This window comes from Mustela nigripes, chromosome 1 (genome assembly GCF_022355385.1).
Source record: "Mustela nigripes isolate SB6536 chromosome 1, MUSNIG.SB6536, whole genome shotgun sequence".
NCBI lineage: Eukaryota > Metazoa > Chordata > Mammalia > Carnivora > Mustelidae > Mustela > Mustela nigripes.
In genome coordinates, this window is record NC_081557.1 from 208,506,363 (window position 1) to 208,533,529 (window position 27,167).

General features: G+C 45.4%; 2 protein-coding genes and 1 long non-coding RNA gene across 7 annotated transcripts in view; 2 read left to right on the top strand and 1 right to left on the bottom strand.

The window, feature by feature from the left end:
- LYAR (Ly1 antibody reactive) overlaps positions 1 to 4,897 on the top strand; it is a 17,863-nt gene extending 12,966 nt beyond the window's left edge. For all 3 annotated transcript variants that reach the window (XM_059380794.1, XM_059380785.1, XM_059380805.1), the window contains 4 exons: positions 739 to 1,165; positions 1,467 to 1,553; positions 4,016 to 4,101; positions 4,590 to 4,897. In XM_059380794.1, coding sequence (XP_059236777.1) covers positions 739 to 1,165; positions 1,467 to 1,553; positions 4,016 to 4,101; positions 4,590 to 4,724 — 735 coding nt within the window. In that variant the 3' untranslated portion in view covers positions 4,725 to 4,897. The remainder of the gene's footprint in view (positions 1 to 738; positions 1,166 to 1,466; positions 1,554 to 4,015; positions 4,102 to 4,589) is intronic.
- Positions 1 to 15,504, bottom strand: part of LOC132004401 (uncharacterized) — a 25,422-nt gene extending 9,918 nt beyond the window's left edge. For all 3 annotated transcript variants that reach the window (XR_009400509.1, XR_009400508.1, XR_009400507.1), the window contains exons 1-2: positions 14,494 to 15,504; positions 13,923 to 13,999 (exon numbers count right to left, since the gene is read on the bottom strand). This is a non-coding gene — a long non-coding RNA (uncharacterized LOC132004401). The remainder of the gene's footprint in view (positions 1 to 13,922; positions 14,000 to 14,493) is intronic.
- A 35-nt stretch (positions 15,505 to 15,539) lies between these two features.
- Positions 15,540 to 27,078, top strand: TMEM128 (transmembrane protein 128). Its single transcript, XM_059380830.1, has 5 exons — positions 15,540 to 15,660; positions 17,189 to 17,330; positions 20,969 to 21,127; positions 23,707 to 23,815; positions 26,466 to 27,078. The coding sequence occupies exons 1-4, from the start codon at positions 15,564 to 15,566 to the stop codon at positions 23,804 to 23,806; spliced, it is 498 nt and encodes a 165-aa protein (XP_059236813.1). The 5' UTR covers positions 15,540 to 15,563; the 3' UTR covers positions 23,807 to 23,815; positions 26,466 to 27,078.
- The last annotated feature ends 89 nt before the right edge of the window (positions 27,079 to 27,167 follow it).

Consider the following 27,167-nt stretch of genomic DNA (forward strand, 5'->3'; position numbering starts at 1 on the left):
TCCAGGGCATGTAGCTCCTTAGCTACCTCTGCTTCCCTGCTTCCCGGGCTTCACCCTCCAGCCACGTGTCCCGGAGGCCTGTCCTCCAATCTTAATAACAAGTACATGAGACCTCTCTAGTACTGCAGAACTTACAGAGCCTGTCCTGTACGCTCAGTGGCTCCTTTGAGTGTCCTCAGTCTGCTCCTCCTTACTGAGTGCCATGAGCTGTAAGCCCAGTACATCACTTCCCATTTTATTCGTATATCAGCTGTACAAGGTACATCTTACACCCTTTCATTCTGTCAGTGAGGAAATCAGTTCGGAGCAGATAAATAATTTGCCCTGAGTCACCCGGCTAGTAATTAACTGAGCTGGTGCTTGAATCCAGGTCTGCAGATGCGTAAATCCTGTGGTTTCTGCCATACCCAAGTGCTCACCTTCTATCAGAAAGAAAGGTGAAGAGTGCACTAAAATTAAAGGTCTAGCTTATGTGACATAAGGGTTCATCAGTTTTCCAGTGGAACGAAAATGTTTGTTAAATTCAGGGTGGAGTGTGGGCTGGGGGAAGTTTTTTTTCCCCCCCCCATTGGATAATATTTACTGCTACATTTTAGCTCTTGGTTGGAGGGGGTCAGAGTTATAAAATGGTAAGTAGTAGACATTTTTCTTGGAACAGTTTGCTTAGTAGCCATGTGCAGTGATGTGAACGGTCTGGGATGAGTATTTATGCGTCTCTTGGTTTTGCCTTGTCATAAGGAAGCAGTCAGTAAGGGTCAAGACCGGCAGCCCCTCACCCAGGCGGTCAGTCCACCCCGCGCAGAGCTCTCTGCTAAGGTGCCAGCTTCTGGAACAAGTGACAGCACAGAAAAGCAAGCAGAGGTGAAGAAGAATAAGAGAGAAAGGAAGGAAGAAAGGCAGAAGAATAGGAAAAAAGAGAAGAAAGAACTAAAATTAGAAAACCACCAAGAGAACTCGAAGAATCAAAAGCCTAAGAAGCACAAAACAGCCCAGGCGGCTGGAGGGGAAGCCCTGAGGTCTGCAGGGAAGAAAAGCCAGAGAAAGGTGGGCGAGGTGGAGGGGGCTGCTGACAGGGCAAAGGATGGAGCTGGGGCCTGTGCAGGAGACGCCGAGGAGGAGCCCACAAAAGCTCGGCCTGCGAAGAGAAAGCAGAAGCACTTGGAAGGTGCGTGGCAAGTGTATGCTCTGGGCTTTGTGAAGCGGATTGTAAAGCCGCGAATTGGGGCTGGGTCAACTCTGAACCAAGTAAGGCCAAGGGCTTAAGCTTTGGGCTCTGGCCAGGCAAGTGAGCACCTCTCCATTTGCCATGTGCTCCTATGATGCGGAGGAGGAGAAGCCCACAGGTGCTGGGTTGCTTGGGCAGCGGGCAAGATGACAGATGTAAGCAGCCTGGCCTTTCATTAAATGGTAGCTGCTATTATAAATGCAAACCTTTTATTTATTTATTTTTCAATCCTGCTACTTAGATGACACAGATTATAAGAAGAAAAAGAGAAAGTTCTCAGGACCTCCGCAGGGCGGAGAACCAGAAAACCATGAGGCTCCTACAAAAGGTATGACTGCCATCATTGGGAGAGGTCTGCCCTCCAGGGTGGGAAGGACCTGGGACCTTCAGGCAGGTCATCCCCTCCAGAGGCCATGGAAGACTGAAAGCAGATTCAGGTAGGGTGTGAGAGCTCTGTGGGTCACTGTCCAGTGTCTTTCTAGTTTTAAGGGTAAAACTGTCTGGACTTGAAATACATGATCTTTGGAACTGAAGGTGAAGCCAGCATGGCCTTCTGAGGTGGTGTTTCCTTTCTCTTCTCCCTGCTTCCCTTGACCCTGTCCCTCTTACTCTCCTGGAAGTCCCCACCAGCCTCCCATCTCTGGCTGCTCCCCACGTCTCCTTGCTTGGAACTCCCTCAGCCAGAATGTATACTTGTCAGAACCCAGTCCCTGGCCTTCACTGTTCCTCTAAAATGCTGCCTCCTCCAATGAGATCCAAGGCTTTATTAGTGGAGGTTCAGTAACTGCCTAAGCTGGGTTAGATCTCTTAGTTTGGAACCCACCTGCACCTGACTTGGAACGTGTAAGCCTTTTTAAAATTCCTTTTTTGTTTTAAGACAATAGTAGATTCACCTGCAGTTGTAAGAAGTAAGAGAGACCTAGGTATCCTTTTCCCAGTTTCCTCCAAGGGTCACATCCTGCACAACTGAGTGTCTCCATCGATGCTGACATCCGTACAGTCAAGAGAGGAAGGTTTCCATCGTCCCAGGGAGCCCCACTGTGGGCCCGTGTTGCATGTCTGTTTCTCCCCTGCCCCACTTGCCCCTAGCAATCACTGATCTGTTCACTATTTTTGTAATTTCATACTTTCAGAACATTACCCAAATGACATCATTTAGTATGTGAATTTTTGAGATTAACTCTTTTCGCTTGGCCTTATTATCTGGAAATACATCCAGGTTGCACGAATTGGTAATCCTGTCCTTTGATTAAGTCCCAGTCCAGGGCATAGGTGGACGAGTTTGCTTGACCATTCATCTGAAGGACACGTGGGTTGTTTCCAGGCTTGGTTGCTCTGAGTGACATCTCAGGGATTAACAAAGCTGTGTCAGCGTTTATGCCCTGGTTTGTATGGAGCACGCAGCACTTTTTCCGGAAGAAATGTCCAGGAGTGCAGTTGCTGTGTGGTGTGGGGCCTGTGTATTGTTTTTAAAGAAACTGCATTTTTAGGGTGGCCGCACTGCTCTGTATTACCCAGCAATGTGAGACTCTCCCGGGTCTCCCAGGTCCCAGCCAGAGTTTGATGGCGATACTAGTTCTTTTTCCATTCTGATTAGTGTGTAGTAATAGCTCGGGGTGATTTCAACTTGTTCATCCCTCATGATGGTGACGTCTTTTTGTGTACTTGTTTGCCATCTGTTATCTCATTATAACATCTGTTCCTGTCTTCTGCCCCTGGTGAAGTTGGTTTTCTTTCTTACTATTAAGAGTTCAGAGTTCTTTACATATTCAGTCCCAAATACTAATTCTTGTTGGCTATGTGGTTTGTAAGGTTATTTTTTTCCTTTGGTTTATAGTTTATCTTTGTTTTCTTAAGAGAATCTTTCCTAAATTTTTTTTTCCTTTTTTTTTTTTTTAAAAAAAAAAAAAGAGAGAGAAGGAGCAAGAACACGAGTGGCAGAGGGGGAGGAGCAAAGAGCAAGGAAGAGAGAAAATCCCAAGCAGGCTCCACAGTCCATGCAGAGCCCAGCAATGGGCTCCATCTCACAACCCAGAGCCAAAATCAAGAGTCATTCAACTGACGGAGCCACCCAAGTGCCCCATTAACAGAATCTTTTCTGGAGCAAAATTTTTAGTTTTGATGAAGCCTCATTTGTGATTTCCCCTTTAACAGGTCATGTTTTGGTCCCATGTCTGAGAACTCTTTGCTTATTAACCCGAGATCCCAAAGGTTTTTTCCCCACATTTTTCCTAAATGTTATAGTTTTATATTTTATTCTTCAGCCCGTGATCCAGCTGGAGTTGATTTTCAAGTAAAAGATGAGACTGAGTGCAAGGTTCATTTTTTTGCGGGTCCCTATGTAATCGCTCCGGTGATTTGTTAAGAAGGCTCTTGTCACCTCACTGAATTGCTTTTGTACCTTCTCAAGTCAGTTTGGCCTCTTTGTGTAGTTCTCTTCTGGTTCTTAATTCTGTTTCATTGATGTGTGTGTCTGCCCTCTCCAAATACCACACAGTCTTGGTCCCTGTAAGTCTATCAGAGGTCTCAAAACCGGGGACCACTCATCCTGCTTCATCCTTGCAGTGGCGATGGCACTCAGGGTGCCCATATGACATGCAGTTCACTCACTCTGTGAGGGCAAGTTGGGCTTGTCGGCCCCTGTGCTCGGACAGGTCAGGTTCCTGCTACTTTGTACTGTCAGGTGTGTTAGTTTCCTGGGTGGCAAACAGATGTTACACAGATAGTTTCTTTATCCCTCTGGTAGTACACCAAAGCAAAATGGTTTATGTATTATTCTTTATATTTTAGGTAAATTCAACTGGAAGGGAACCATTAAAGCAGTTCTGAGACAGGCCCCAGACAATGAAGTAGCCATCAAAAAGCTAAGGAAAAAGGTATGGCTCCTGAACGCAGGTATACAAGCTGGGGAGAGCCCCTTCTTAAAGCTGTACAGGTTTTGTGTTTTTTCCCCCATCTAAACTACTACACTTTTGTTTGTATCTTGGTGATTTTCAAGCTGCTCACTAGCTCCTCAGGGCTGATGGGAGGGAATTGGGCCAAATCCCATCATACTTTGTTAGCCAGAACAGTGCCCACATTAAACTTGAAAACGACAGTTTTTGGTGTTTAGCTCTCTTCTGCTTATTCCAGAGCAGTCGTTTCTTCTGTTTTTGCATCTAACTCTGCATTTCTGTGTGATACCCATCCAGCAGAGTGCTCTTATGTGTACAGGTGTCTGAATTTCCACAGAACACACCTGTGCTACCAATGCCTGTTGCTTTTGTTTTTTACTGTTGTCCTAATTCTGGGTTAAAGAAAGAACATTCCAGGCAAATTTTCAGGAAAAAGATCACCAATTTGATGATTGTTTTTCCTTGTGAAGGTTTTAGCTCAGTATTATGCAGTGACGAATGAGCATCACAAGTCTGAAGAGGAGCTCCTGACCATCTTTAACAAGAAAATCAGCAAGAACCCCACCTTTAAGTTACTAAAGGACAAAGTCAAGCTTTTGAAATGAACATTTTTATATTTAAAAATGGAATCTGTTCTGTTGATGTCTTTCACTGCTGTTTATAAAACATAATGAATTATAACAACTCCTAATTTTGCTTTCCAAAGCTGTATTTTTAAGTTAAGGATAAAGTCTATTTTTGGTAGAACTTTTATGAGAAAATATATTCTTATCCAAGATTCTAAATCTGGTGGTCAAAATTATTGTACTTGACAGAATACTTTTATGGTGAAAAACTTTTAAAATTTTACAAGTAAAAAAAAAAATATATTCCTTTTTTGGAGCAGACAAAATAAGTGTTTTAACTGCATCACTTTTATACAGTTTTAATTAGAGGTTTTGGTGGGTTTGTTGTATTGTCAGAACATGTGAAATGGTCACAGGAGTCCTCAGTCTGTGGCAGTCTGTGACTCTGCGGAAGGCCCCCTCTTCAGATGAGGTTTGTTTTAACAGTCTGGCCCGTCCGCACTGTGGCCCTGTCCTGCTTCAGCTTGAGAGAGACTGTGACCACCTAGGGGAAGTCGCTTGCCTGAAACCGAGCCCATCACTTAGATGTGTTGATGTCCCAGGGTTCTGAGTGGATGGAAATGCTCTCAGACGAGGTATTCTGAGTCCTGTTGTGTGGTGCCGGAGGAGAGCTGTGTCCGGCCACTTGCTGAGATTGGAGTAGGCTCTGCCCACAGGTCCCTTACTCGCCCCCAAATTCAGCAGCAATGTGTTCCATTCTGATCTGGGGACAGGCCGCTGTGATGATGGGAGGGGCACTCTGTTGGGATGAAGGCTTTGGAATCGGGCCCAGAGTCAAGAGAAGCTCCGCAGCATTTCAAGATCTATGCTGGTTTTTATTTTTTTGTCAGTTGTACCAGGATGCATTTTTTAGAAATTTATTCTTTAGAGAGAGAGTGTGAGTGTGGGGTGGGGGTAGAGTGGTGGGAGGGGCAGAGGAGGATGGGGAGAGAATCTCCAGTAGACTCCCCGCTAAGCAGAGTCTGAGATGCCAGGCTCCATCTCACAACCCTGAGATCATGACCTGAGCAAAAACCAAGAGCTGGACGCTCAACTGACTGAGCCACCCCGGTACCCCTTTACTAGGATGCATTTAAGGCAGAGTTGGGCAAATGGGGCAGAATAAAGTACAACCTAGACTTAGGCCCTGGCAGAATCCTCAGTTCTGTCATCCTGTCTGTTAACCCAAGGTTTTTGAGCTAAAACTTGCGGGCAGCACCCAGCAACCGTGAGGCCGACAGCTGCTCGGCAATGCTAACATAGTGCCTGGGTGCTGGGGCTGGAGGCAGCGGCCTCCCTTGAGCCCCATGAGGATGAAGAAGCAAGGCTGGCTCTGCAGGTTCTGATAGTCAGTGTCACGGATAGGGGTCTTCAGTGCTGCGGCTGATGGTGGGAAGGGCTCCCTAGGTGTGTAGTCATGCCTCTGGGTCTGGCGACGAGCATGATCCACATACCATTCCTGAGGGCCCTGCACACAGACCACCCTTTGGTTTTGGCAGCTGCTTGCCTAACTTAGACTCGAACACAATACTGGAGCCCCAGGGACTGTAGAAACTGATCTAATGGTATTTGTGACTGACTTTATAGCTTTGTGTCTGAGTTGAGTGTAACATTGAATTCTGCCATATTCTGCCTATTCCCACACTGGTCTGCTGGGTCTGGCCCTCGGGTATCTCTGAACCTGCCAGGATGCATTTGGACACCGTGTTTTTGTATGGGACACCTTACTTTCTGGTGCTGCCTGGATTTGTCAGCTGTGCACACTGCCATTTTCCATGATGCCACTAACAAGCTGGGTTTGGGAGAAGATGGGCTATGAAGAAGCCAAAGAATGAGGCAGTGTGGGTACAGGGACATTTATGTGGATAAAGTTTGAAAACAGCAAAATTAATGTGGAGAACCCTGCGTGATTTTGCAAAATTTTGCTTCAGGCAAGGACAAGTGGCTTGCTCCTAGGGTGCAGGAAGATGACCTCTCTGCCCCAGCACCCAGGCACTATGCTAGCATTGCCGAGCAGCTGTCGGCCTCACGGTTGCTGGGTGCTGCCCGCAAGTTTTAGCTCAAAAACCTTGGGTTAACAGACAGGATGACAGAACTGAGGATTCTGCCAGGGGTCCTTGTGAGAATAAGCTCATAAAGTCAGGTCAATAGCATTTTTATAGGCTTGCAGACTTTCATGAATATCTTTGAAAAGTTCTCATCTTTCTAAACATACCATTTCTCTTTCAGAGTTAAAACTTGAGCTGCCCAGGTCCTATTAAAACATTTACTTTGAGGGGCACCTGGGTGGCTCAGTCGGTTAAGCGTCTGCCTTCAGCTCAGGTTGTGAGCTGCCTCTCCCTCCATCTGCCTCTCCACCGCCCCGATCATGTTCTATCTCTCAAATAAGTAAATAAAATCTTTTAAAAAAATTTTACTTTGAAAATCTCACTAGCCTGTAATTACTTCTTTTTTTTCCAAAATAGATTTCTCAGAATTGGGGAGGGGGAAAAAGCAACAGTTTTAGATATAGATTGTTTTTTTAGATAATGCTTTTGCAGTTGAAGGAGGCAAGTTCTTAGAGATCAGAGGTTTTATCCAACTCATTCCCATTAGTGAAAGCTATGGACAGTTTGTCTTACTTCGTTATTCCACCACTGAAAACGGATCCTCCTGGCTGATGTTATTCTTTTTTGTCTCAGTGATGAAGGTGGACTCCAGTGCAAAGTAGATAACTGAACACTGTTGACTTATACCTAGATACAGAACCATCATCGCACTCTTAAACGATTCTAATTCCCTGTGTTATTGAAGGAAACTGGAGATCAATTATTCATCCAAAGGAAAGGCATATTCTATATATTTCCCCATACTTTGTGGTTACTAGAGCTTAATATATTTTCAGCTTTCAAGAAATGGCTAACATAGACCTTCTAAGTTCCTTTTCTATTCAATGAGTGGACACTGTCTTTATGGATGCCCAACATCGATCCCTTTTTTTGCTAAGGACACGCTCGGCTGGCCCCAGTGTTGCGAGGCTCCTGGTGCAGGTACGGGGCTTCTCCCTTTCTACTGGGTGTCTACTGAGGACTATAATCACGGAGTCATCGCCTGCATATCAGCTGTGAGAGATGAGGCCCAAAGGTTTTCCAGAGCCTTCTTACCAGTTCATAGGGCACCCCTCAGTGCATGAGGGCTGGTGAGTTTTTTTTGCCCAGAAGTGCACTGAAATTTAGTGCTTCTCAAATTTCCATCTCTGGGTCTCTCTTCTCACACTAGCTCTGCTAGTCAATGCTATCAAGTCACTGGGAGTTACCAGCAGCTTCATAGCTGCAGAAAACTACCTCTACATTTTCACAGATTTGAGTGATGTTGAATCAGCACAGCCACATCCTCCCCCGCAAAGAATGACATACTAGTAGATAAATCTACCACTGTCTTTTCAGCATTTCAAGAAACTCAGGATCCTGCTCAGCTCACTTACTAGATTTCCAGACTCCTGCAATTTGGGTTCAGACCTCCCTTCTAATTCCCCGTCTTGGGTACAAAGCAGTCGTATGCACTGGGGGAAAGAGAAGCCCTTTGTTTTGAGCATGAAGCCTTGTCCAGATTTTCTTAGGGTGGGATCCAGGGACACTCTAATTTAGTCCCTTTGATTTAAATGATTAAACTGTCCCTTTGGTAGTTTAAGCTATAATTGCGGAGTAAACACAGATGTCAGAGTTGAAAGGTCAGACATGGCTTGGAAGGTCAGGCCTTTGTTTAGCCACAGAGCAGTTATTGTGAGCTGCTGAAACATGACCTTTGCTGCTCTGCCTTCCCTGGTGACCTCAGGCGGACTTGTGCTGGAGGCCTGCGGTGGTCCATATATTAGATTTCCCCCCGTAGATCAAAGGTGGGTACAGCCTCGGTTCTACTGGGTAGTTGCCAACAGCTCTGCTCTTGGGACCTGGCATCAGGTTTGCATTGGGATGCTAATGGTAATGTTATAGGGTCGCCCTGCTCTGACCAAGCTGATCTGAACAGAGAGCTATTTTATAGCTAAAATTGAAATGGCAGTCCCTCTTCTAGGTTTCAGGGGGAAAAAAAAAGTCCAGGCAACAGAACTTTCTCCTTGATAAGGAGTCCCTGCCTAAAAAATTCACCACATCTGTCACCATGCATGCGATTCTAGCTCAGATACAATGGAAGTGGCTGTGAACTTTTATAGCACTGGGTCAGTTTTCACTTAATTTATGCATATTTCATGATATTCCACAAAAGTGCCTGGCACTCTACTGCCTGGGAGTGATTCTACTCAGTGGCTGAAGAGTTGAGTAGTATTTGAATGAGTTTGAGAACCAAGGGTTAAAGGGAGCTGGTGGTTCCAAATCCTTGTCCTGATGGAAGCCAGGGTGAAGCCAGCTCTCACCCTGATTGCAGGCAGTGACCTCAAGGGCTCTCTGTGCCTGACTGTGTTGGTGACCTGAAACCAGGTCTCCATCCAGCCTTGTCAAGAGCCTGGTGCTGTGATGTGGCCTTGCAAACAGGGACTCTGTTCTCCACCACCAATCTCAGAAGGCTGGGATTTTCTTCCCCTTGTTTTGTCTTTTTAATGGGACGTTTCCTCGGGAGTTGTGGCCATGTCCTTGGGGTGGTGCCCAAGGAGGGTGTAGGGTCCAACGGACCCTCCTCAAGCAAGGATTCACCCTCCAGTACAACCTGGTAATACCTTCATTTTCCTGAGCTTGGCAGGACGAATTCCCTGTGTGACTTGTGTGACTTTCGGGGCATTGGTCCTATGTTGGGTGTCTTAAGGAAATGACAGGCAGACTCTTACTGGCATAAAAGCAACCCCCGGTTTGCACTTCTGTACTATTGTCTGGCATGCCTTAAGACTTCATGTGAGGTATAGCAACTAGATTTTATCTGATCTGTTAATGCTAGTCAATTGGTGGTGATTTTCTGGTGTCCTTCAGAATTTGGAGGCCCTACCCCAGTGTTTAGGAAGGGTAAGAAATGCCAGGATTGATTAGCCATGCCTGCCACAGGTCTGGGTGGGAAAAGGCCAATCAGGTCACATATACTGTCTTCCTCGTGTCTCGCTGAATGAATGAAGTGGCCCAGCATCTCGGAGCCAGCACTTGGCAAGAATGAGCTCTGGGCTCTCTGACTTTTCTATAGCTTATGTCCTGAAATGCTCTGAGTCATCAGAGCCCGCTTAGCCTAGCAACTCAGAGCTTAGGCTCTGAGGCCAAACCTGCCTGAGTTCTACGCTCCAGTTCACAAGCTGTGAGGCGACAGGCCAAGACCCGGGCAATGAGGGGCCTTTCGGCTCTGATAAATAAGGTATGTACTCAGCAATTACAATGAATCTCCCAAAAAGATCACTGAATCCTTCTATCAAGGGACTAAGGTAATGCTTCATCAGATCCCAGTCATGCTGGTGACTACCTCACGTGGTTGCTGTGAATATTAGTCCTTCCAGGTAAGGTGCTGGTCAAAGATGGCTACTGTTAACATCAGCCTGACCTCTTCCTATGGGAAGGCCACCAGGCTCACCCCTTTGAGGCTGCACTGCTGGGACCTGCCATTGCTTCACTGGTATTGACCATGTGCCACTCCTGGTCTGCTCTCCCCAATACCTAGACTTCACTTCCCTGATGACACTGGGTTCCTCATGTGGAGTGCTAAGCCCTTTATGTCTGCATCTGTCCATCTCACAAATCTTTCACCTAGTCCAGGAGGGGGCTGTAAGACGCCCATTCTGTGGATGAGGAGATGTGAGAACTTAAGTGACTTGCCTCAGGTCACATCAGGATCAGGATATGAACTCTGCTGTCTCCTTGATATTGTAGTTTTTTCTCCTCCTGACCAAAAATTCCTTGGGTCAGGACCCCCTTCTTGTTTCCACCTGCCTTTTCTTAGAAATGAGCTTGTTTTATTTGATGACATGCACGCCATCAACAGGCCAAATTCTAGGCAATGAATGATTTAGATCTTGTCAAGGACAAGACCGCCAGTCCCCGCCCTTACCCCCTCCTTCTCCATCTAGCTTTAGGAACGGTCCTTTTCCTGTCCTGTTCTTGTGGCTGAGCTGAGCACCTCCCTGCCGCCTGACCCACTAGCCCCAGCAGGAAGCTTCTCCATTCTTCTCCCTAACACCCTATCCCAGAACACAGAACACTGCGTGTCTTCAGAGGTTGACCGGGGGCTGCTCTGGTGCTGGGCAGCAGGGCTCCAGAATCACACTGATGTCCCTTGTCTGACAATTCCATCTCTCACTGCTGCAGGACAGTGTGACCACAGAAAACCCCAAAGTGACATAGATGCTGAGGGTCAGAAGCTGGCATGCGAGGGGTGGCAATGGGCAGAGGGTGCAAGCCAGCTCTCACCCTCTGCCACAGACACACAGTTTCCTCAAAGCTGAGTCATGTGGCCGCTCCCAGAGCTAGCCTCACTCAGACTTGACTGAAATCCTAGTCCTTCAATCCTGTAAAATTCTTCAGTGGAATTCCAATAGGCTTCTTAAAAAAAAAAAAAAAATTGCGTGTATATTTTATGATGCTTATTGCTGTGGTTATCATTACTGTTTTTCTTGGGCTGGTTAGGGTTGGTTTTAGTTGTGGTTAACTAAAAAAAAGTCTCTCTGGGGATAACCAGGCGCCTAACAACAGGCAGGCCACAACTAAGTCCATCTGAAGAGGGTTCAGGTGGAGTCATCATGTGATTCATCCCCTAAGTGACTGAGCATTTCCCAACTGCTAGGATTTTCCAACTGTACCCCACCTGGTCCCAACTCTGCCTTCACCACAAGCTACAAGTGAAGAAACCCAAAACTAAACATAGCTATGAAAGTGATCAAACGTAAAAGATAAACAGTAAAGTGATAAAAGCCTAATGAACACAGATCTGATATTCAAAGGCATCTCTGACCTGTAAAAACCACCAAAGAATGAAAATCCCCAAAGGAAAATGACGTGCAAATAGACAGCAAGTGAAAAAAAACCCTGTTAATAATAAAATTAAAACGGCAGAAACAGGGTGTTTGGGTGGCTCAGTTGATTAAGCACCCGACTCTTGACTTGGCTCAGGCTGAACTCACAACCTGAGTTCAGCACGGAGTCTGAATGAGATTTTTTTCTCCCTCTCCTGCCCCTCCTCCCCATTTGCGCTCGCTCTCTCTCTCAAATAAATAAATCTTTAAAGAATAAAAAATAAATAAAATGGTAGAATCACCCCTCTAGCATTATCACTTAAGAAAAATTTACCAGAATGATCAAGTCAGCTATGGGTGCAAAGTTGAAGAAGGTTTCTCCTGCCTGCTGCTGGTGGAAGTGTGAAGTGACTGCCCATTTGGGAGCTGTTTTCAAAGTACTGATCAAAAGCCTCCAAAATGTTGTCTTTTTAGGTAGCAATCCCAATGCCATAGTTTTCATCAGGGAAATGGAGTTGTGCAGAAAGAGAAACCTGTACTTCATTACATTGTTTATATAATTAAAAGACTTTTTTTTTAAAACTGGCTTTCCTTTCGGAATGAAGGGCGGTATCCCAAGTGACACAAACGAACATTTACTAAGCACTTCCCACAGGCCAAGCCCTTCCTTCAGAGCTCTGCATGTCTGACCTCATTCCTGGAGATGCTCACCATCCAGCTGGGCCCAATGCAACAGCTACATGGCCCAGTGGGAGGACAGAGCCACACTGGTCTGGACTCTGGGTGGCACATAATACAAAACCTCTTAAGTGGCATTAGTTTTCTTAAAAAGTGATTTTTTTTTTTTTTTTTTTTGGCCCCAAAAATCAGTGACCTCTCAGCAATAGATTAATGACAACAGGTAAGACTTACTGAGAGTTTTCTCTGGGTCAGACGCTGTTCTAAGCACTTTGCATGTATTAATACTTTTGATCTTTACCCAATCCTGTGAGGTAGATGTGATCCTTAATCCATTTTGCAAATGAGGAAACTAAGGCAGAAGAGCAGATACCTGGCTTGCCCAACACTGGAACAGCAAGTTGTGGCAGAATCAGTGATGCCAGTCAGCCAGGAAGCTGGCTCCAGAGCTCATGTTCTTACCTAGGTTAACCAGGGCTTGGCGGGAGTCAAGATTGAAATGATGCTACCAACAATGCTTGGCTTGCATCTCAGAGCTTCCTTCCTAGGTTGGCTTTCTCCATGGGTCTCCGTGGTGGCAAACCCAAGACCATACTGGCCTCACAGCTTATCATACCATCAAAGGAGGTCTTCTCAGCAGCCCCAGCTCAAGTCCCAGGGACTGTCAGGTCTGGTCTGGGTCCGGTGTTCTCCCCTAGGACAGGCTGGGTCTCATGGGAACTCTGCAGGACTACTACAGAGAGGAAGGAAAGTAGCTTCTCAGAGGATGGGATATGTGTTCACACTGAAGACCAGTTAACTGTGACCAACGGTTGAGGTGAAAACTGGGTAATGAAATTCCTGCTACGTGTCAGGTGTTTGCAAGGTACTGGGGAACTACTAAGATATGGTTGTTGCCCACAGTCAGGTGGGAGAGCACAAGTGGAAGGAAAATCACAAGAAGCCTTTCTGGAGCCCAAGGAGAAGGGAATAACTGATTAGGAGGTGAGCAGGATCTGCAAGGCTAAGTAAGTAGTACAGAATAGTAACTCTCTTCTTGAACACATATCATTTTCCAGGAAATAAGCTAAGTGATTGGTACACATTTATCATCACTCTGGTACCTATTGTGTCAAGATGAGGAAACTGATATTTAGAACAATGAAATACCTTGTCCAAAGACCCATCATGATGGAGACAGGAGTCAAAATTTTATAAACACATTGGATGTAACCAAGTTGCTAAGGACAGCCAGCAAAGGTCATAGTCAATTTCATTTTTCCCCATAAGTAATTGACATTGAAAATGAAATCCCTTGGTTGGTAGCAATCTGATATCAGGTTATCTATTAAGGTACACAGAACACACAGTTAAGAACTTATTTAACTGGCCCCAGCAAAGAAGATGTGGTCATTAAATACTGGACTTTTTCCAACCTGCTTTTAAGTATCATCAATATGGTGTGCGAGTAATTCCATTAAAAATATCAGGGGAAAAAGGCTAAAAGGGCTTCAGATCCAAATACAAAGACCCTGAAACCATCAAAGAGGAAACTGGATCTGACCTGAACATACTACATATGGAAACCCTGGAGTCACTGTGATGCTCTGGGGAATATTCAGTTACAAGGGAGACCCAGCACTGACCTTCTTGCAAGGAGACAATCAACAGAAGACTGTATTTGATAGGAGGAATTCACTTCCTGTTAACAAGGCTTCTAACCCTGTACAAGAGAGAAAAGAGGGGAGGGCGAAGACCTCAGTTGGCTTTGAACTGATGAATCCTGGTTCTTGAGGAGTCTGAAAAGAAGAAGAAAAAACAAAACCAAACAAAAAAGGAGGCATTGTGTAGAAAGGCCATATGATCTATCCAGCTGTTACATCCTTTGCTCCTACGAGTTTGCTAGAAAGGCTGAAGGAATGACAGAAGCCAACCAGCAGAAACTTGGCATTCTTCTCTTGAATACTTATTAAATCTCTTCTGCAAATACTCATGACATATAGAAGATACCAAAGTGCTTATTAATGCAAACTTTACCTCCTGGGCTGCTTCCTAGGCTATCCGCCCATGTATTCAATCCACCTCAAGCCACTCCCCCTGCTGCCCACACGCCCAGCAGAGCACACAGCCCTTTATTGGTGCCCCCATAACTCCACATATGGTATTTCTGTTACAGCCCTGTATTGAAATCGACTCCTCCACTAGATTCTAACTCACCTCTGTCCCCAGCACTTTAGTGGATATGGTTGCTCAGAAAAGGCTGACTGAATTAACAAAAATTCGTACATTTCTTCTTCTGTACATTTATAAACACTGCACTACACTGTAGTAGTTCTCTGTGGTCATCTTCGGTCCAGGAGTGCCTCAAGGGCAACGTGATCTCTTACTCATCTTTATCTATTGCCAAGCATAGTGTCTAACAGTTCCCAGCAAATAGCAGGTGCTCAGTAATCATATTGCAATAGTTAAGCACAGAATTTTTCAACACATGATGCATAGGGCCGGGTAGGAGAGTAATAAACGGGACCACTACTGGAAAAAGCTTGTGAATTCGTGACAGTCTTTCTTGGTTGATGTACGTAACGGGAAGCGGCAGTTCTCCGGGCAAGTACAAATTCGGCTCCCACGTTCCTGGCGGAGGCAATTTCTCACGAGCCGGGAGGAGGCTAACATGAACCACACACGGGCGCTCCCTACTTAAACCCCACAACAGATCTAAGAGGATACAGACCCAGAGAGGTTTATCTCTTGCCCAAGCCCATCAGAGGCAGGGGCGAGGATCGAGGCTGGGCAGCGGGCACTGGGACCGGGCGGCTGGCCTTTCCACCTCCCAGGGCTGCCTTTGGCCCTTTCAAGTCTAGCTGGACGACTCCTGAAGAGGAAAAGCAGGGAAGAAGCCGGGGTGCTAAGATGCTCTGGGCACAGGGGAGTCAGAGGAGGCTCGGTCAGTAAAGCGCCGAGGGAAACAGGCGGCGCAACTTAGCCGCGCATCCTCGCCTGGCACGCATTTGGCGGCACTGATAAGCCTGGTCCTTCTGGCCTTCCGTAGGTCGGAATCCAACTGGGATCTCTTCCGCGGGGGCAGGGTCAGTATTTTTTGAAATTCAGATTCTGTGTACTCGAGCCCGGAGGTTGCAAACCCAACCCCACCCTAGAGTCTCACCAACTAAAACCGCGAAAACTACATATTCCCCACTCCTCACAGCCACACACACTTCCGTCGGAGATCCAATGGCGGAAGTTCCTGTTGTTGCGTCACTTCCGTCGCGCTTCTGGGCGGCGCCAAGATGGACGCTCCGCGGGCTCGGGAGCAGCTCCGACGGCGATACCTGTTCCCGCCGGACACCGAGGCCCCGCTGGACAGCGAGGGCTACGCCGGGCCGGGTGAGGGGCTCCCCGGGGCGTGCCCCACGCCGCACTGAGGTGGCCGGGGCCGAGGCGCCCGGAAACGGCCGGCTCCGCCGGTCTCCTGCAGCCCTGCCCTGTCAGGAGGAACCAGGTTTCGCTTTTCAAGGCTTGCCGAGTAGTGCAAGTCGGGTATCTAGCTTCATAAAAGATTACTGGTGATCGCGTAGCCCCGCGCATCTTCATCCCAGCTTCGCTTCAGGATTCCCGGGAGACCTGGTTAACACCTGTTTGGTAATAGCCATTAAAATAAAAAATACCGTCCGATTGTATTTCTAAGAAATACCAAAGAATCATACTCGTACCACAACCCGAAGACGTATGTACGAAGGGTTTAACCTCAGCATTGCTTGTAATAGTGAACGGCTGGCAACATCTAATTGCCCATCAGCAGAGCTCTGGTTAAACATTTGGATGTATTCATACTTGACACAGCAGGCAGACTTTTCCCTTTTTTAACCAGGGTGGATGATTTTCCAATGCAAGCGCAGAACAAAGTATGGTATGCCACCATTTGGGTATGAACCTGGTGACGTGTGATGTGTGTTCACCTGTAAATACATAGAATATGGAAGAATTCATAGTTGATACTGGCAATTGCTTTCGGGTTGTAAAACTAGGGTTAAGGGTAGGAGAAAGAGGTTTCATTTTAGATATATCTTCATTGGATATAACCTGCATGTTGTAAGTCAGGTGCACTTATTACCATTTTAAAAGTAAACAGGAAACATCATGCCCAGGCGTGCTTATTTATAAATTTTGAGGGTATCTCCCAGAATTTGTATTATGACCATGCCTCTTGGGGATTCTGACGTTTTGCTAAAGGTTGGGGACCTCAGATGTATGCCAGTGGTTCTCATAAGAACTGAGAGGGCATGTCACTTATCTGGGGAACTTTTTAGAAATAACTCATCAGACCCAACCCCAGCCACCTTTTCTTTCAGGTTGGGTCTCAAATGGAAGAAATTTGATTTGTCCATCACCTGTCTGGACACTACTGTGCCAAGACTAGACCTCCAGTGTGCCCTTGCCACTTTTGAGCTGCCTCAAAGGGTTGTGTTTGTTTGCAGTAATTAAAATATGTAGTTAAAAGTAGTATTTTGGGGGAAATTACAAGTCTGTTTTGTGCTATAATGTCTGCTGTCTGCATTTTTCTTAATTAACAAGACTAACTACTTTCCTATGCAATATACAAAACATAAAATTCTACACTACCGGAAGGTGTCATTCTTTCCAAAAGATGATAATAACTGTAAATTTGATTTTTAAATTTGTTTAAAAGGAAAAATCTGCTTATATTGAACATGTTTTATAACAGATTCCTATTAATTACTTCTGCATATATAAACCTATTTGCATGGTTGTACAGAAGAAACCGGTACTCTGATTGGAGAGAATCTGGGTTTTGGAAAGCTCCAGGAAATTATTTTATCTGGCTTAAAATAGCTATTCTTTGTCTTTATAAACTTATGTTAACCTGATAAGTTAAAATCTTCCTTATTTGCAGAAACCTCTACAGCTGTTGAAAAAAAGGAGAAACCTCTTCCAAGACTTAATATCCATTCTGGATTCTGGATTTTGGCATCCATTGTTGTGACCTACTATGTTGATTTCTTTAAAACTGTTAAAGAAAACTTTCACACTAGTAGGTGAGAAAACTTCATTGCTTCTTAAGTTAAACACCGTCATCTTATTTTTCAAGTTCTGTTTTGTCAGTTGAATTTTGGCAAATGTTTGGAAAGCTCTTACTTTCTGCCGGGTGCCCTATTAGAGGTACTGGTGATAACAAAGGTGAATACGAGCGTGTGTGGTTTGGATATGTACAGCAGAACATATGAGCCTGAAACGTATTTCATTACGCCTTTCAGCACAAGTGTGTTGTGGGATGTAAAGGTAGTGAATTTAAGAAGGAGCTAATCCATTTGTAAAAGGTGGAAGAAGAAAGATTCTGCCTGACGGTCTTGCTGAAGATAAAGTGCAGGAGCACTGGGAGGAGGGGGTAAGGACCATGGTGGGTAAGAATTGGGTTTCAGAGCTTGTTTTCAGAGAGTAGTTACAGCTAATAAGGTAGCTATAGGGAGGGATGAATTAGAGTTGACATCACTCGAGGGAGGAGTTGGGATTGTCAATCATTCAGGAAGATTGGGATTTCTTTCATATAATCTCAGGTGCTAACATGGGGGACAGGGTGGTGAATCAGACCTTAGTCCTCACTGAGCGTTAGAGAGTGTTCTGGAGGCTCCCCTCCCCCATAGCAGAACAAAGAGGGGGAGATGTTGATGAGCATTGGAGCTGGCATTGGCGGGGGCTGGTTTACATAGGATGCAAGCACAATTATTGACAAGGAGCAGCAGTGTTACAAAGGAGTGGATATGACTGTTTGATCCCATGTTATGTTCTCTTCAAAGGAAGGTTGGTGACCACTGGAGGGAGAACCAGGAGATGCATGCAGTCAGGAAAAAAAAAACATGTAGGACTTTAAACTGTGGAGGGAAAAACCTTGTTCTGTCCTCATTCCCATGAGCTGGAGTTTTCCTTAAACACTCCCATCTTCTTGCCCATTGCCAGCCTTGTTCCCTCCTTGACTGAGTTTGGGGTGAAGAACCAGACAAATGTCATTCAGCACCTTCTTTCTCTTGGGAGCCAGCTGCCCATGGGAAGCACAGATTCTGGTCTGCTGCTCTCTGCCATCATTTATGGGGGCAGCCCCAACATGCAAGGGTCTCTAGGTTTTCACATCAACTTAGAACCTGGCAGGTTCTACATCTGGTCACCAAAGCCATCTTCCCATAGCTCCATCAGCTAAAAAAAAAAAACCCAAAAAACCTGACAGTTGACCTCATTAGCCTAACTCCTTCGTGTCTCTCAGTTGGTTTAGAACGCGGGCTGAGAAAAGAGAAAATGGTTACTTTGCACACTGCTCATGGCAGCTGTCTCTTTGTTATTCAAAGGTGTCATTAGGACCTGAGGTGTGTTCGGCTGGGGTGATGGTGATGAATAAGGCATATTTCTAGACCCCACCAGTCCCTTCTGGGCCAGGACAGATAACTCCCATCACGCAGTGGGTGCTGTTTAAGTTTATGCACAGGATTTACCTCTTTGTCTCGTTATAGGAAGTATTCTCCCCAGTTTAAGGAATTGGTGTGGTTAGGGATAATTAGTTACACAAAAGGTGCTGGGGGCAAGCAGGAGTAAGTGGAATGCCTCGGAGCCCATAACAGAATCTGGAGCCAGGCTTTGGAACAGGAGAAGGAAATAGAAGTCCCAGCCCTGGCCTCAGAAAAGTGTCCCCTTAGAGAAAAGAGACAGGAATGGATACTCAAAGGTTGAGGACTTTGAGTAGCATTGGATTCTTGCTGAGGGCCTCCATAAGCGGTGGGGAGGGAAGCGGGGGGCGGGCCAGGGGTTGGAGTAGCCATGGGAAGAGAGTGGTACCTGAGAGGGAGTATGGGCTGCGATCCGCTTTCCTGCATAGGGTTCATCCTTCCCATACTTGAGGTCATTGCTTATTTCTTGCACTGTTGTTAGCCCAAGTTCAGAAGCTCGAGGCCTTAGGGTTCTTTAAATCTGTGCAAGGTGAGGGGCACCTGGATGGCTCAGTGGGTTGAATGTCTAACTCTTTCAGCTCAGGTCATGGTTTCAGGGTCGTTAATATCGATTCCTGCATTGGGGTCTGTGATGAACGTGGTGCCTACTTAAGATTCACTCTGCTCCCCCTTCCCCACACAACACTGCCCCAGCTCGCATATGCTCTCTCTCTTAAAAAAAAAAAAAAACTATACAATGTTGTAAGACTGTTCAAAGACAGGAGAGACAGGTCAGCGTTACAGTGAACACCATGACGCTTTGAAAGTTTCAATTTTTAGGAAACTGGTTGTTGTATGCATGTGCACCGAGACACTGATTAACACTACAATGGAAATTACCAGCCCGGATGCCCAGGCTCCTCTTCAACCCACCCAGCCAGAATTTGGGAGGCTGGGGCAAGTTATCTTCCTTTGGGAGTGTTGCAGTGACTCTAATAGACATCCGGGGTGGAGGGCCACCGACTTGTAGTGTCATCTTGGTTCAGGAAGGTTCTTCAACTGTTTCTCTCCTCCACCGTATCGGGACTCTGTGGCCGGGCTAGGATCTCTATGAAGTTAAGAACAGACGAGCAGAAGGATCCTGACCAAACAAGGAGGTCACCGTAACAGTGTTCCTCAACCTTTCTCAGTACCCTTAAGGAGCCTTGGCAAGACATTCCTAATTGCCCCTTACGTCCTACTTGAGTATCTGTGCTTTGTACATACAGGAAGAGTAAGATTATTTCTTCACTTTGGGAGTCCCCCTGTTGAGGATGCACACTCGAGTGGAAGAGAGGTCTGTGAAGACCACTTTGAAGAGGAACATGAAACTATCTTTTCCCAGGGATCAGCTTGGTGGAATAGGGATGATTGCTGCTGGGCGTTAACTGTGTGGGAAGCACTTTTCTGAGCAACTGTGTGATTCTCACAGCTATTCTATGAGTCCTGGCAACATTTCCAAAGCCAGTGAGGCTAAGTAGTATGCCCAGAGCCACAAAGCTAGTCCTGCTGGAGCTGAGATCCAGACCCAGACCCACAAATAGGACAGGCTGTGCTCCCCCGCCTCTCATCATTAATCCCAGAACCCAGTGTCATAAAATGCCTGTCTGGAACCTTGCCACCGTGGGAAGTACACTCACTCCCAGCCTGTGTGACTTGATTATTCCAGGCCCCCCCATGAACCCTCTCTGGTCCACGCGGAACACCGGTCTTCTCCCTTCGGAGAAGCAGAGAATAATGGGGACATGGGGAGACAGGAGCAGGGCTTCGGTCCCCAGATCTGGCCTTTCCTGACCAGCAGGGGCGAGGAGGCTGCCTTCATATGCAGAGCTAGCTCTTGGGTAGAATGAGAAGTGAGAAAAGGCCTGCCCCTGAGAGGGTTGGCGCTCTTCTCAAAATGGGTGCGTCTCCCTGAGAAACCTGTTGCAAGAGGCAGTTTGAAGAAACCATCGTCCAGATTGATCATCAGTATTCCCAGAAACTCCTTTACTTGGAGACATTCACGGGCCCTGTTTCTGACTCTCACACTCCAGTCTTCAGAAAGACACAGAAAGCTGCCATCTGCCCTGGATCATGAAAGGGACACGTGGCTGGGAGCTTTCTCCTGTTTTGCACAGTGGTTTCTGGGCGTGTGCTGCGCGTATGTGTTTATAACCCCCCTGTCTTCCTGCGGCGCGTGCTGCTAAGTGCTGTCAACCCTCCTGTCGCTCTTGTCTCTGCAGCTGGTTTGTCATTGGTGGTGCCCTGCTGCTCCTCAGCCTGTCAATCGCATGTTACTGTATTCTCTACCTGGAGTGGTGTCGGGGAATTGAAGATTACGACGTCCGGTATCCCACCTTGATCCCCGTCACCACTGCTGCTTTTCTTGCGGCTGGAATTTGGTAAGTTAACTTTGAAATGACAACTGGGAATAAAACAGTTTTTTGTTTTTTTTTTTTTTAATGTATTTGACAGAGAGAGATCACAAGCAGGCAGAGAGGAGGAAGCAGGCTCCCCACTGAGCAGAGAGCCTGATGTGGGGCTGGATCCCAGGACCCTGGGATTATGACCTGAGCGGAAGGCAGAGGCTTAACCCACTGAGCCACCCAGGCGCCCCAATAAAACGGTTTTTGATCAGTGCTGAGGTACATGGTGCAAAACTTGGAGGAAAGGAGTAATGGGAAAATGGCCTCCTGTCATTGCTGGTCTCCGAGTCCTTTTCCAGTAGGATCTTTATGTATTTAGCTATTTAATACACAAATGGTGACATGCTATTTATAGTCTGCATTTTGCTTTTTCAGTCATTTTTCATTGTGAAATACAATGTACGCTTAAAGTGGAAAAACAGAAATTGCCTAGTTGAACCAATTAAGAGATGCATTGGCAAAAGCCACCCAGGTCAAGGAGGAGAACCATGCCAGCTCCAGAATCCTTTTCTGTCTCCCCACCCCTTCCCTGGGCACCATCCTTCCTGCGCAGGGACAGACACTGCCCCAACCTGTGTGGGACTTGTTTTCTTTTGCATCTCTTCAATACCTGGTTTTATCTCTCTTTGAACTTGATAGAAATGCATTCATATATTGTGTATTATTTCACATTTGGCTGTTTACATGCAATATTATGTATGCTGTTTATTACTCTCACGCTCAAAACTTCAGAGACAAATGGAAAACTGCTGTCTTTCCTGTATCGTGAGAGAAAATGCATCTGCATGAGCGGAGTTGTGGTCTGGGCGGTGTGTGCAAAGCCTGACTTTTGTTCCTGCCTCGTGTCTCAGTCTCATGCTATCCCACCCCAGCTCCTGTTAGATCTGCCTTGTGTATCACAGGCGCTCGTTGCTGGGTGGCTTTCCGGCCTATAGCTGAAGCCCAGTTTATTGGCTCTAGTGTCACTACATGTGGATTATTTCCAGTTTGGTGGTGTTACTAAGGATGCTGTTAACATTGTGGACTAGGACTCTCATGTGCACACATGTCTGTTGGATGTGAATATGCTCACATACGTGTATGTACTTAGCTCTAGAAGTGAAATTGCTGGCTTACCAGTTGTCGATACCTCCAATTTCAGTAAATAGTGGCCCTTTTTTCCGAAGTGACCATTTTTTTAAAATGGAGCCTTATCGTTAATAATTTTTCCATATTTGTACCTATAGATGTGCCTTATTGTTTTGAATTATTCCGTAGTTACCAGTACATAGTTGTAACCAGTATTTACTTAATCTATTCTCTTGTTGGATTTAGAGCTGTTCTTACTGTTTTACTGCTATAAAAACACAACAGTGTTTTTTTCTTAATAGTTATTCAGTGAAAAAACTGATTTTTTCCATGTGTATAAAAGTATACTTCTCACCAAAGAGAAATGTATTCTAGAAAAACACAAAGGAAATAAATCACCATGGTCCTGCAAGGCAGAAAGAAAAACTACTCTTATGTGTTGTGTATATGCCTGTAGCTTTTTTCCTTTTTCTGTGTTAGTTGAATTTTGATTTTGGAAAAACCTATATACTTTTGTACATGTTCCGTTTTAATGCCTGTTTTTTATGAAGAATTTTCTATAGTTGAAGTTTAAGGGTATTGACGTGTGTTATCCTGTGATGTGGCCATTACTAGCCCTTCAGTGATGTGGGTAGATAGATGTGCTTTTGTATATTAGAAGAGTAAGATTACCCCAGAAATTCAGTTTTTAGAGCAGTGGGATTATAGCTGTTTAAAGTTCTGTTTATCAGACTGTTACATGTTCAAGTCTTGATTTAATTGACTATAGCTTTTGCTCCTTGACTTCTGCTCTTCCAAATTTAGTCCAAAAAAATAATTTGCACTTAGAAGCTGTCTTATTCTCACCTTGGTAACAAGAAGTGTTTTTCTTAATAGGACTTTTTTTTTTTAACATTTTATTTATTTATTTGACAGAGAGAGATGACAAGCAGGCAGAGAGAGAGGAGGAAGCAGGTTTCCCGCTGAGCAGAGAGCACGATACAGGGCTCGATCCCAGGACCCTGAGATCATGACCTGAGCCGAAGGCAGCGGCTCAACCCACTGAGCCTCCCAGGCGCCCCTCTTAATAGGACATTTAATAGCAGCTTTTAGGTGGTTACTTTTTTCATTTTGTTTCTGATAAAAAAAAAACATTTGGAACTGTTTTGACTGTAACTGTTGGATGGTGTGTATATCGTAAAAGGCTGTAGCCATTGTCATTCCTGTTGCATCCCAGATGTTGACTCTTAGACCCTCAGGTTCCCCTTGGGCAACTCTGCGGGAGAACCTTTAGCAGTTTCATTTCCAAGTGCTTTGGGAGAGTCTGTGCTATTTCTAGTATGGGCTAAATCACATCTCAGAGGACAGGAAACGCATATAAAGTTGCTGGCTAAGTGAACTTTCCCAAACTGAGGAAACAGCAAGTTTTCTAAATCTGAATTCCATTGTGGGACGTGTGTGTGGATTGTGGCCGGAGTTACTAACTGTGTGTCCTTTGTCCTTTTCAGCTTCAACGTTGCTCTGTGGCACGTGTGGTCCTTCCTCACTCCACTGGTGTTGTTCACTCAGTTTATGGGGGTTGTGATGCTCATCTCACTGCTTGGCTGATTTCTAAAGGTAGGCATTCGGGAACAGTATTTCTGCTGTTGAACTCGTTAGAACCGTGTCTTCAATGACAGTTTTCAGGTGGCGGCCCAGAAATAGCAGACTGCTTATCACCCATTCAGTCACTGAACTCTGAGGTCAAAGGGACTGAGACCCCTTTCCTTTGGCATAATTTAATACTTCTTTAATAAGGCACCCTCCCTTCAGAGATGTCACCAAGACTGTCCTGCACCCTCCAGTATAGAGAAGTTGACACTGTCGATCATGTTCTCCTGAAGTCAGCTTCCGCCAGTTGTTACACATGTGATGACTGGCCAGATTGCTCTGGCGGAGGGGGGACGTAGGAAGAACGGGTATTCTAACTCGCTCTGACTGTTCTGGCTGCTTCCTAACAGATGACACGTCAACCTCTTCCTTCCATGTTCCTTATAGAATTTCTTCCTCCCTCCAAACAATGGCCCCCCTGGACCTTGCTGTCTTACACAGTGGGTTCTGTCTGTTGAATTTCAGATGAGCCATTTATCATACAAATACATATCAAGAGCACTCCCTCTACCTCCCGAGGGACATGGTGAAAGCAACCAAGGCACCCACTTCCTTCATGTCACTTAAGGGCTTGGAGGAAATCTACTTGGTGCATCTGTTTATAGGCATGAAAACAGGCCCAGAGAAGTAAAAGTTAATATATACTAAGCAAATGATTGGGGTGCTACAGAAAACATGTGCTCCCTTTGGAGTTTATTTTTTCTTTTGCAAGATTTTATGGATTTATTTGAGAACGAGAGACACAGAGAGAGGGAGTACACACAAGCAGGGGGAAGGGCAGAGGAAGGAGAAGCAGGCTCCCTGCTGAGCACAGAGCCTGACTTGGGGCCCAGTCCCAAGACCCCAGGATCATGACCTGATCCAAAGGCAGGTGTTTTACGGGCTGAGCCACCCAGGTGCTCGCGACTTTGGCGTTTTATTTTTATTTTTTAAAGATTTTATTTATTTATTTGACAGAGATCACAGGCAGAGAGGCAGGCAGAGAGAGAGGAAGGGAAGCAGGCTCCCTGCTGAGCAGAGAGCCTGATGCGGGGCTTGATCCCAGGATGCTGGGATCACGACCTGAGCAGAAGGCAAAGGCTTTAACCCACTGAGCCACCCAGGCTCCCTAACTTTGGCGATTTAAAGGAGAGTCACTATACCCATATAAAGGAGAAACAGACATAATGCCATCGCTGTCAGGCTGCAGGTTGTCACTGGCATGGCCCTGACTGCGCTGGGGCAGAGACTCCTTTCCACTCACTGTGCTGTGTCTGGGGCCTCCTGGCCCCTCTTGGTGGCCCTTTGTCCTGGTTGACATGTGTCGCTAAAGATGTCACTTCACCTGACCACATGTCCCACCTCTCCCCTTCCCCCTGATGTCGTTACTTGTTTGGCTGTTCAGTTTTTTTGTTTTGTTTTTGTTTATTTTTTTAATTTTTTTTTAATTTTTTAAATTTCTTTTCAGGGTACCAAAATTCATTGTTTATGCACCACACCCAGTGTTTCCTGCAATCCATGCCCTCCTTAATACCCACCACCAGGCTCACCCAACCTCCCACTCCCGCCCCTTCAAAATCCTCAGACTGTTTTTCAGAGTCCAGAGTCTCTCATGGTTCACCTCCCCTTCCAATTTCCCTCAACTCCCTTCTCCTCTCCATCTCCCCATGTCCTCTGTGTTATTTGTTATGCTCCACAAATAAGTGAAACCATATGATAATTGACTCTCTCTGCTTGACTTATTTCACTCAGCATAATCTCTTCCAGTCCCATCCATGTTGATACAAAAGTTGGGTATTCACCCTTTCTGATGGAGGCATAATATTCCATTGTATATATGGACCATATCTTCCTTATCCATTCCTCTGTTGAAGGGCATCTTGGCTTTTTTTTTTTTTTTAAAGATTTTTATTTATTTATTTGACAGAGAGAGAGATCACAAGTAGGCAGAGAGAGAGAGGAGGAAGCAGGCTCCCTGCTGAGCAGAGAGCCCGATGTGGGACTCGATCCCAGGACCCTGAGATCATGACCTGAGCCGAAGGCAGCGGCTTAACCCACTGAGCCACCCAGGCGCCCCGGCATCTTGGCTTTTTCCACAGTTTGGCGACTGTGGCCATTGCTGCTATGAACATTGAGGTACAGATGGCCCTTCTTTTCACTACATCTGTATCTTTGGGGTAAATACTCAGTAGTGCAATGGCAGGGTCATAGGGGAGCTCTATTTTTAATTTCTTGAGGAATCTCCACACTGTTTTCCAAAGAGGCTGCACCAGCTTGCATTCCCACCAACAGTGTAAGAGGGTTCCTCTTTCTCCACATCCTCTCCAACACTCGCTGTTTACTATCTTGTTAATTTTGGCCATTCTAACTGGTGTAAGATGGTATCTCAATGTGGTTTTGATTTGAATCTCCCTGATGACTAGTGATGATGAACATTTTTTCATGTGTCTGATTGGCTGTTCAGTTTTGACTTTTTACATGTATTCAGGAACTTTTGACTTCCTGCTGATGTGAATTTATATTTAGTGAGGGAAAGCCAGAGATTTGTATGGCATGTGGACTGCACTGTGCTAACAACAGATCCCGCAGCTGCAGATAGAATGCCTCACGGAGGATATCCATGCTCATTGCCTTGCAGGTTTTAGAGCGTGTCAGTGTGAATGCTTCCATGGCCAGCCAGAAGAAGACACCGCAGACGGAATGCAAAGGCTACAATGTGTTTTTGCTTCTAGGAAGTGAGTGGTTTCCTGGGAAAAATTATAACTTTGCAGTCTGATTGAAATCAGGATAAATTCAAGCTCATTTGCCTATTCTTAAATTCAACAGTTATTGAATTTTTCAAATTCAAAACAGAAATCTTCTGTTCAAAATAGAAGTAATTAATTTGCAGTGTTAATCTGAATCATTGGAGCAAGTATTGGTGTAAATATTTAAGTAGCGTTTCATTATAGGTACATGGTGTCCTCCCAAAATGGCAGATAAATTGTTGACTCCTTGGTTGTATATGATCACTGGGTATATATAAAGGAATGATTGTGTCCTGTGCCTTTAACCCAGCTTTAGCAATTACTGTATTTCTCATTTTTATAATAGTCTTGTTAGGTGAGAGGACCAACTGGAAGCATTTTATGTGTTCCTATCACTTTAGATGTTATCATGTGTACATTACCAGGTTCCTAGCATTTATTTAACGTAGATTTAAGTATGTGTAATTTTTTCCTTAATGTTTAAATAAATATTTTTATAACTTTTTTATGGGTTTTCTTACTACAAATTTTGGAAAGTGTTTTCAGCTATTAGCACTTGGAGTTAACTAAAGGAATAGGGCTTCTTAAGACGT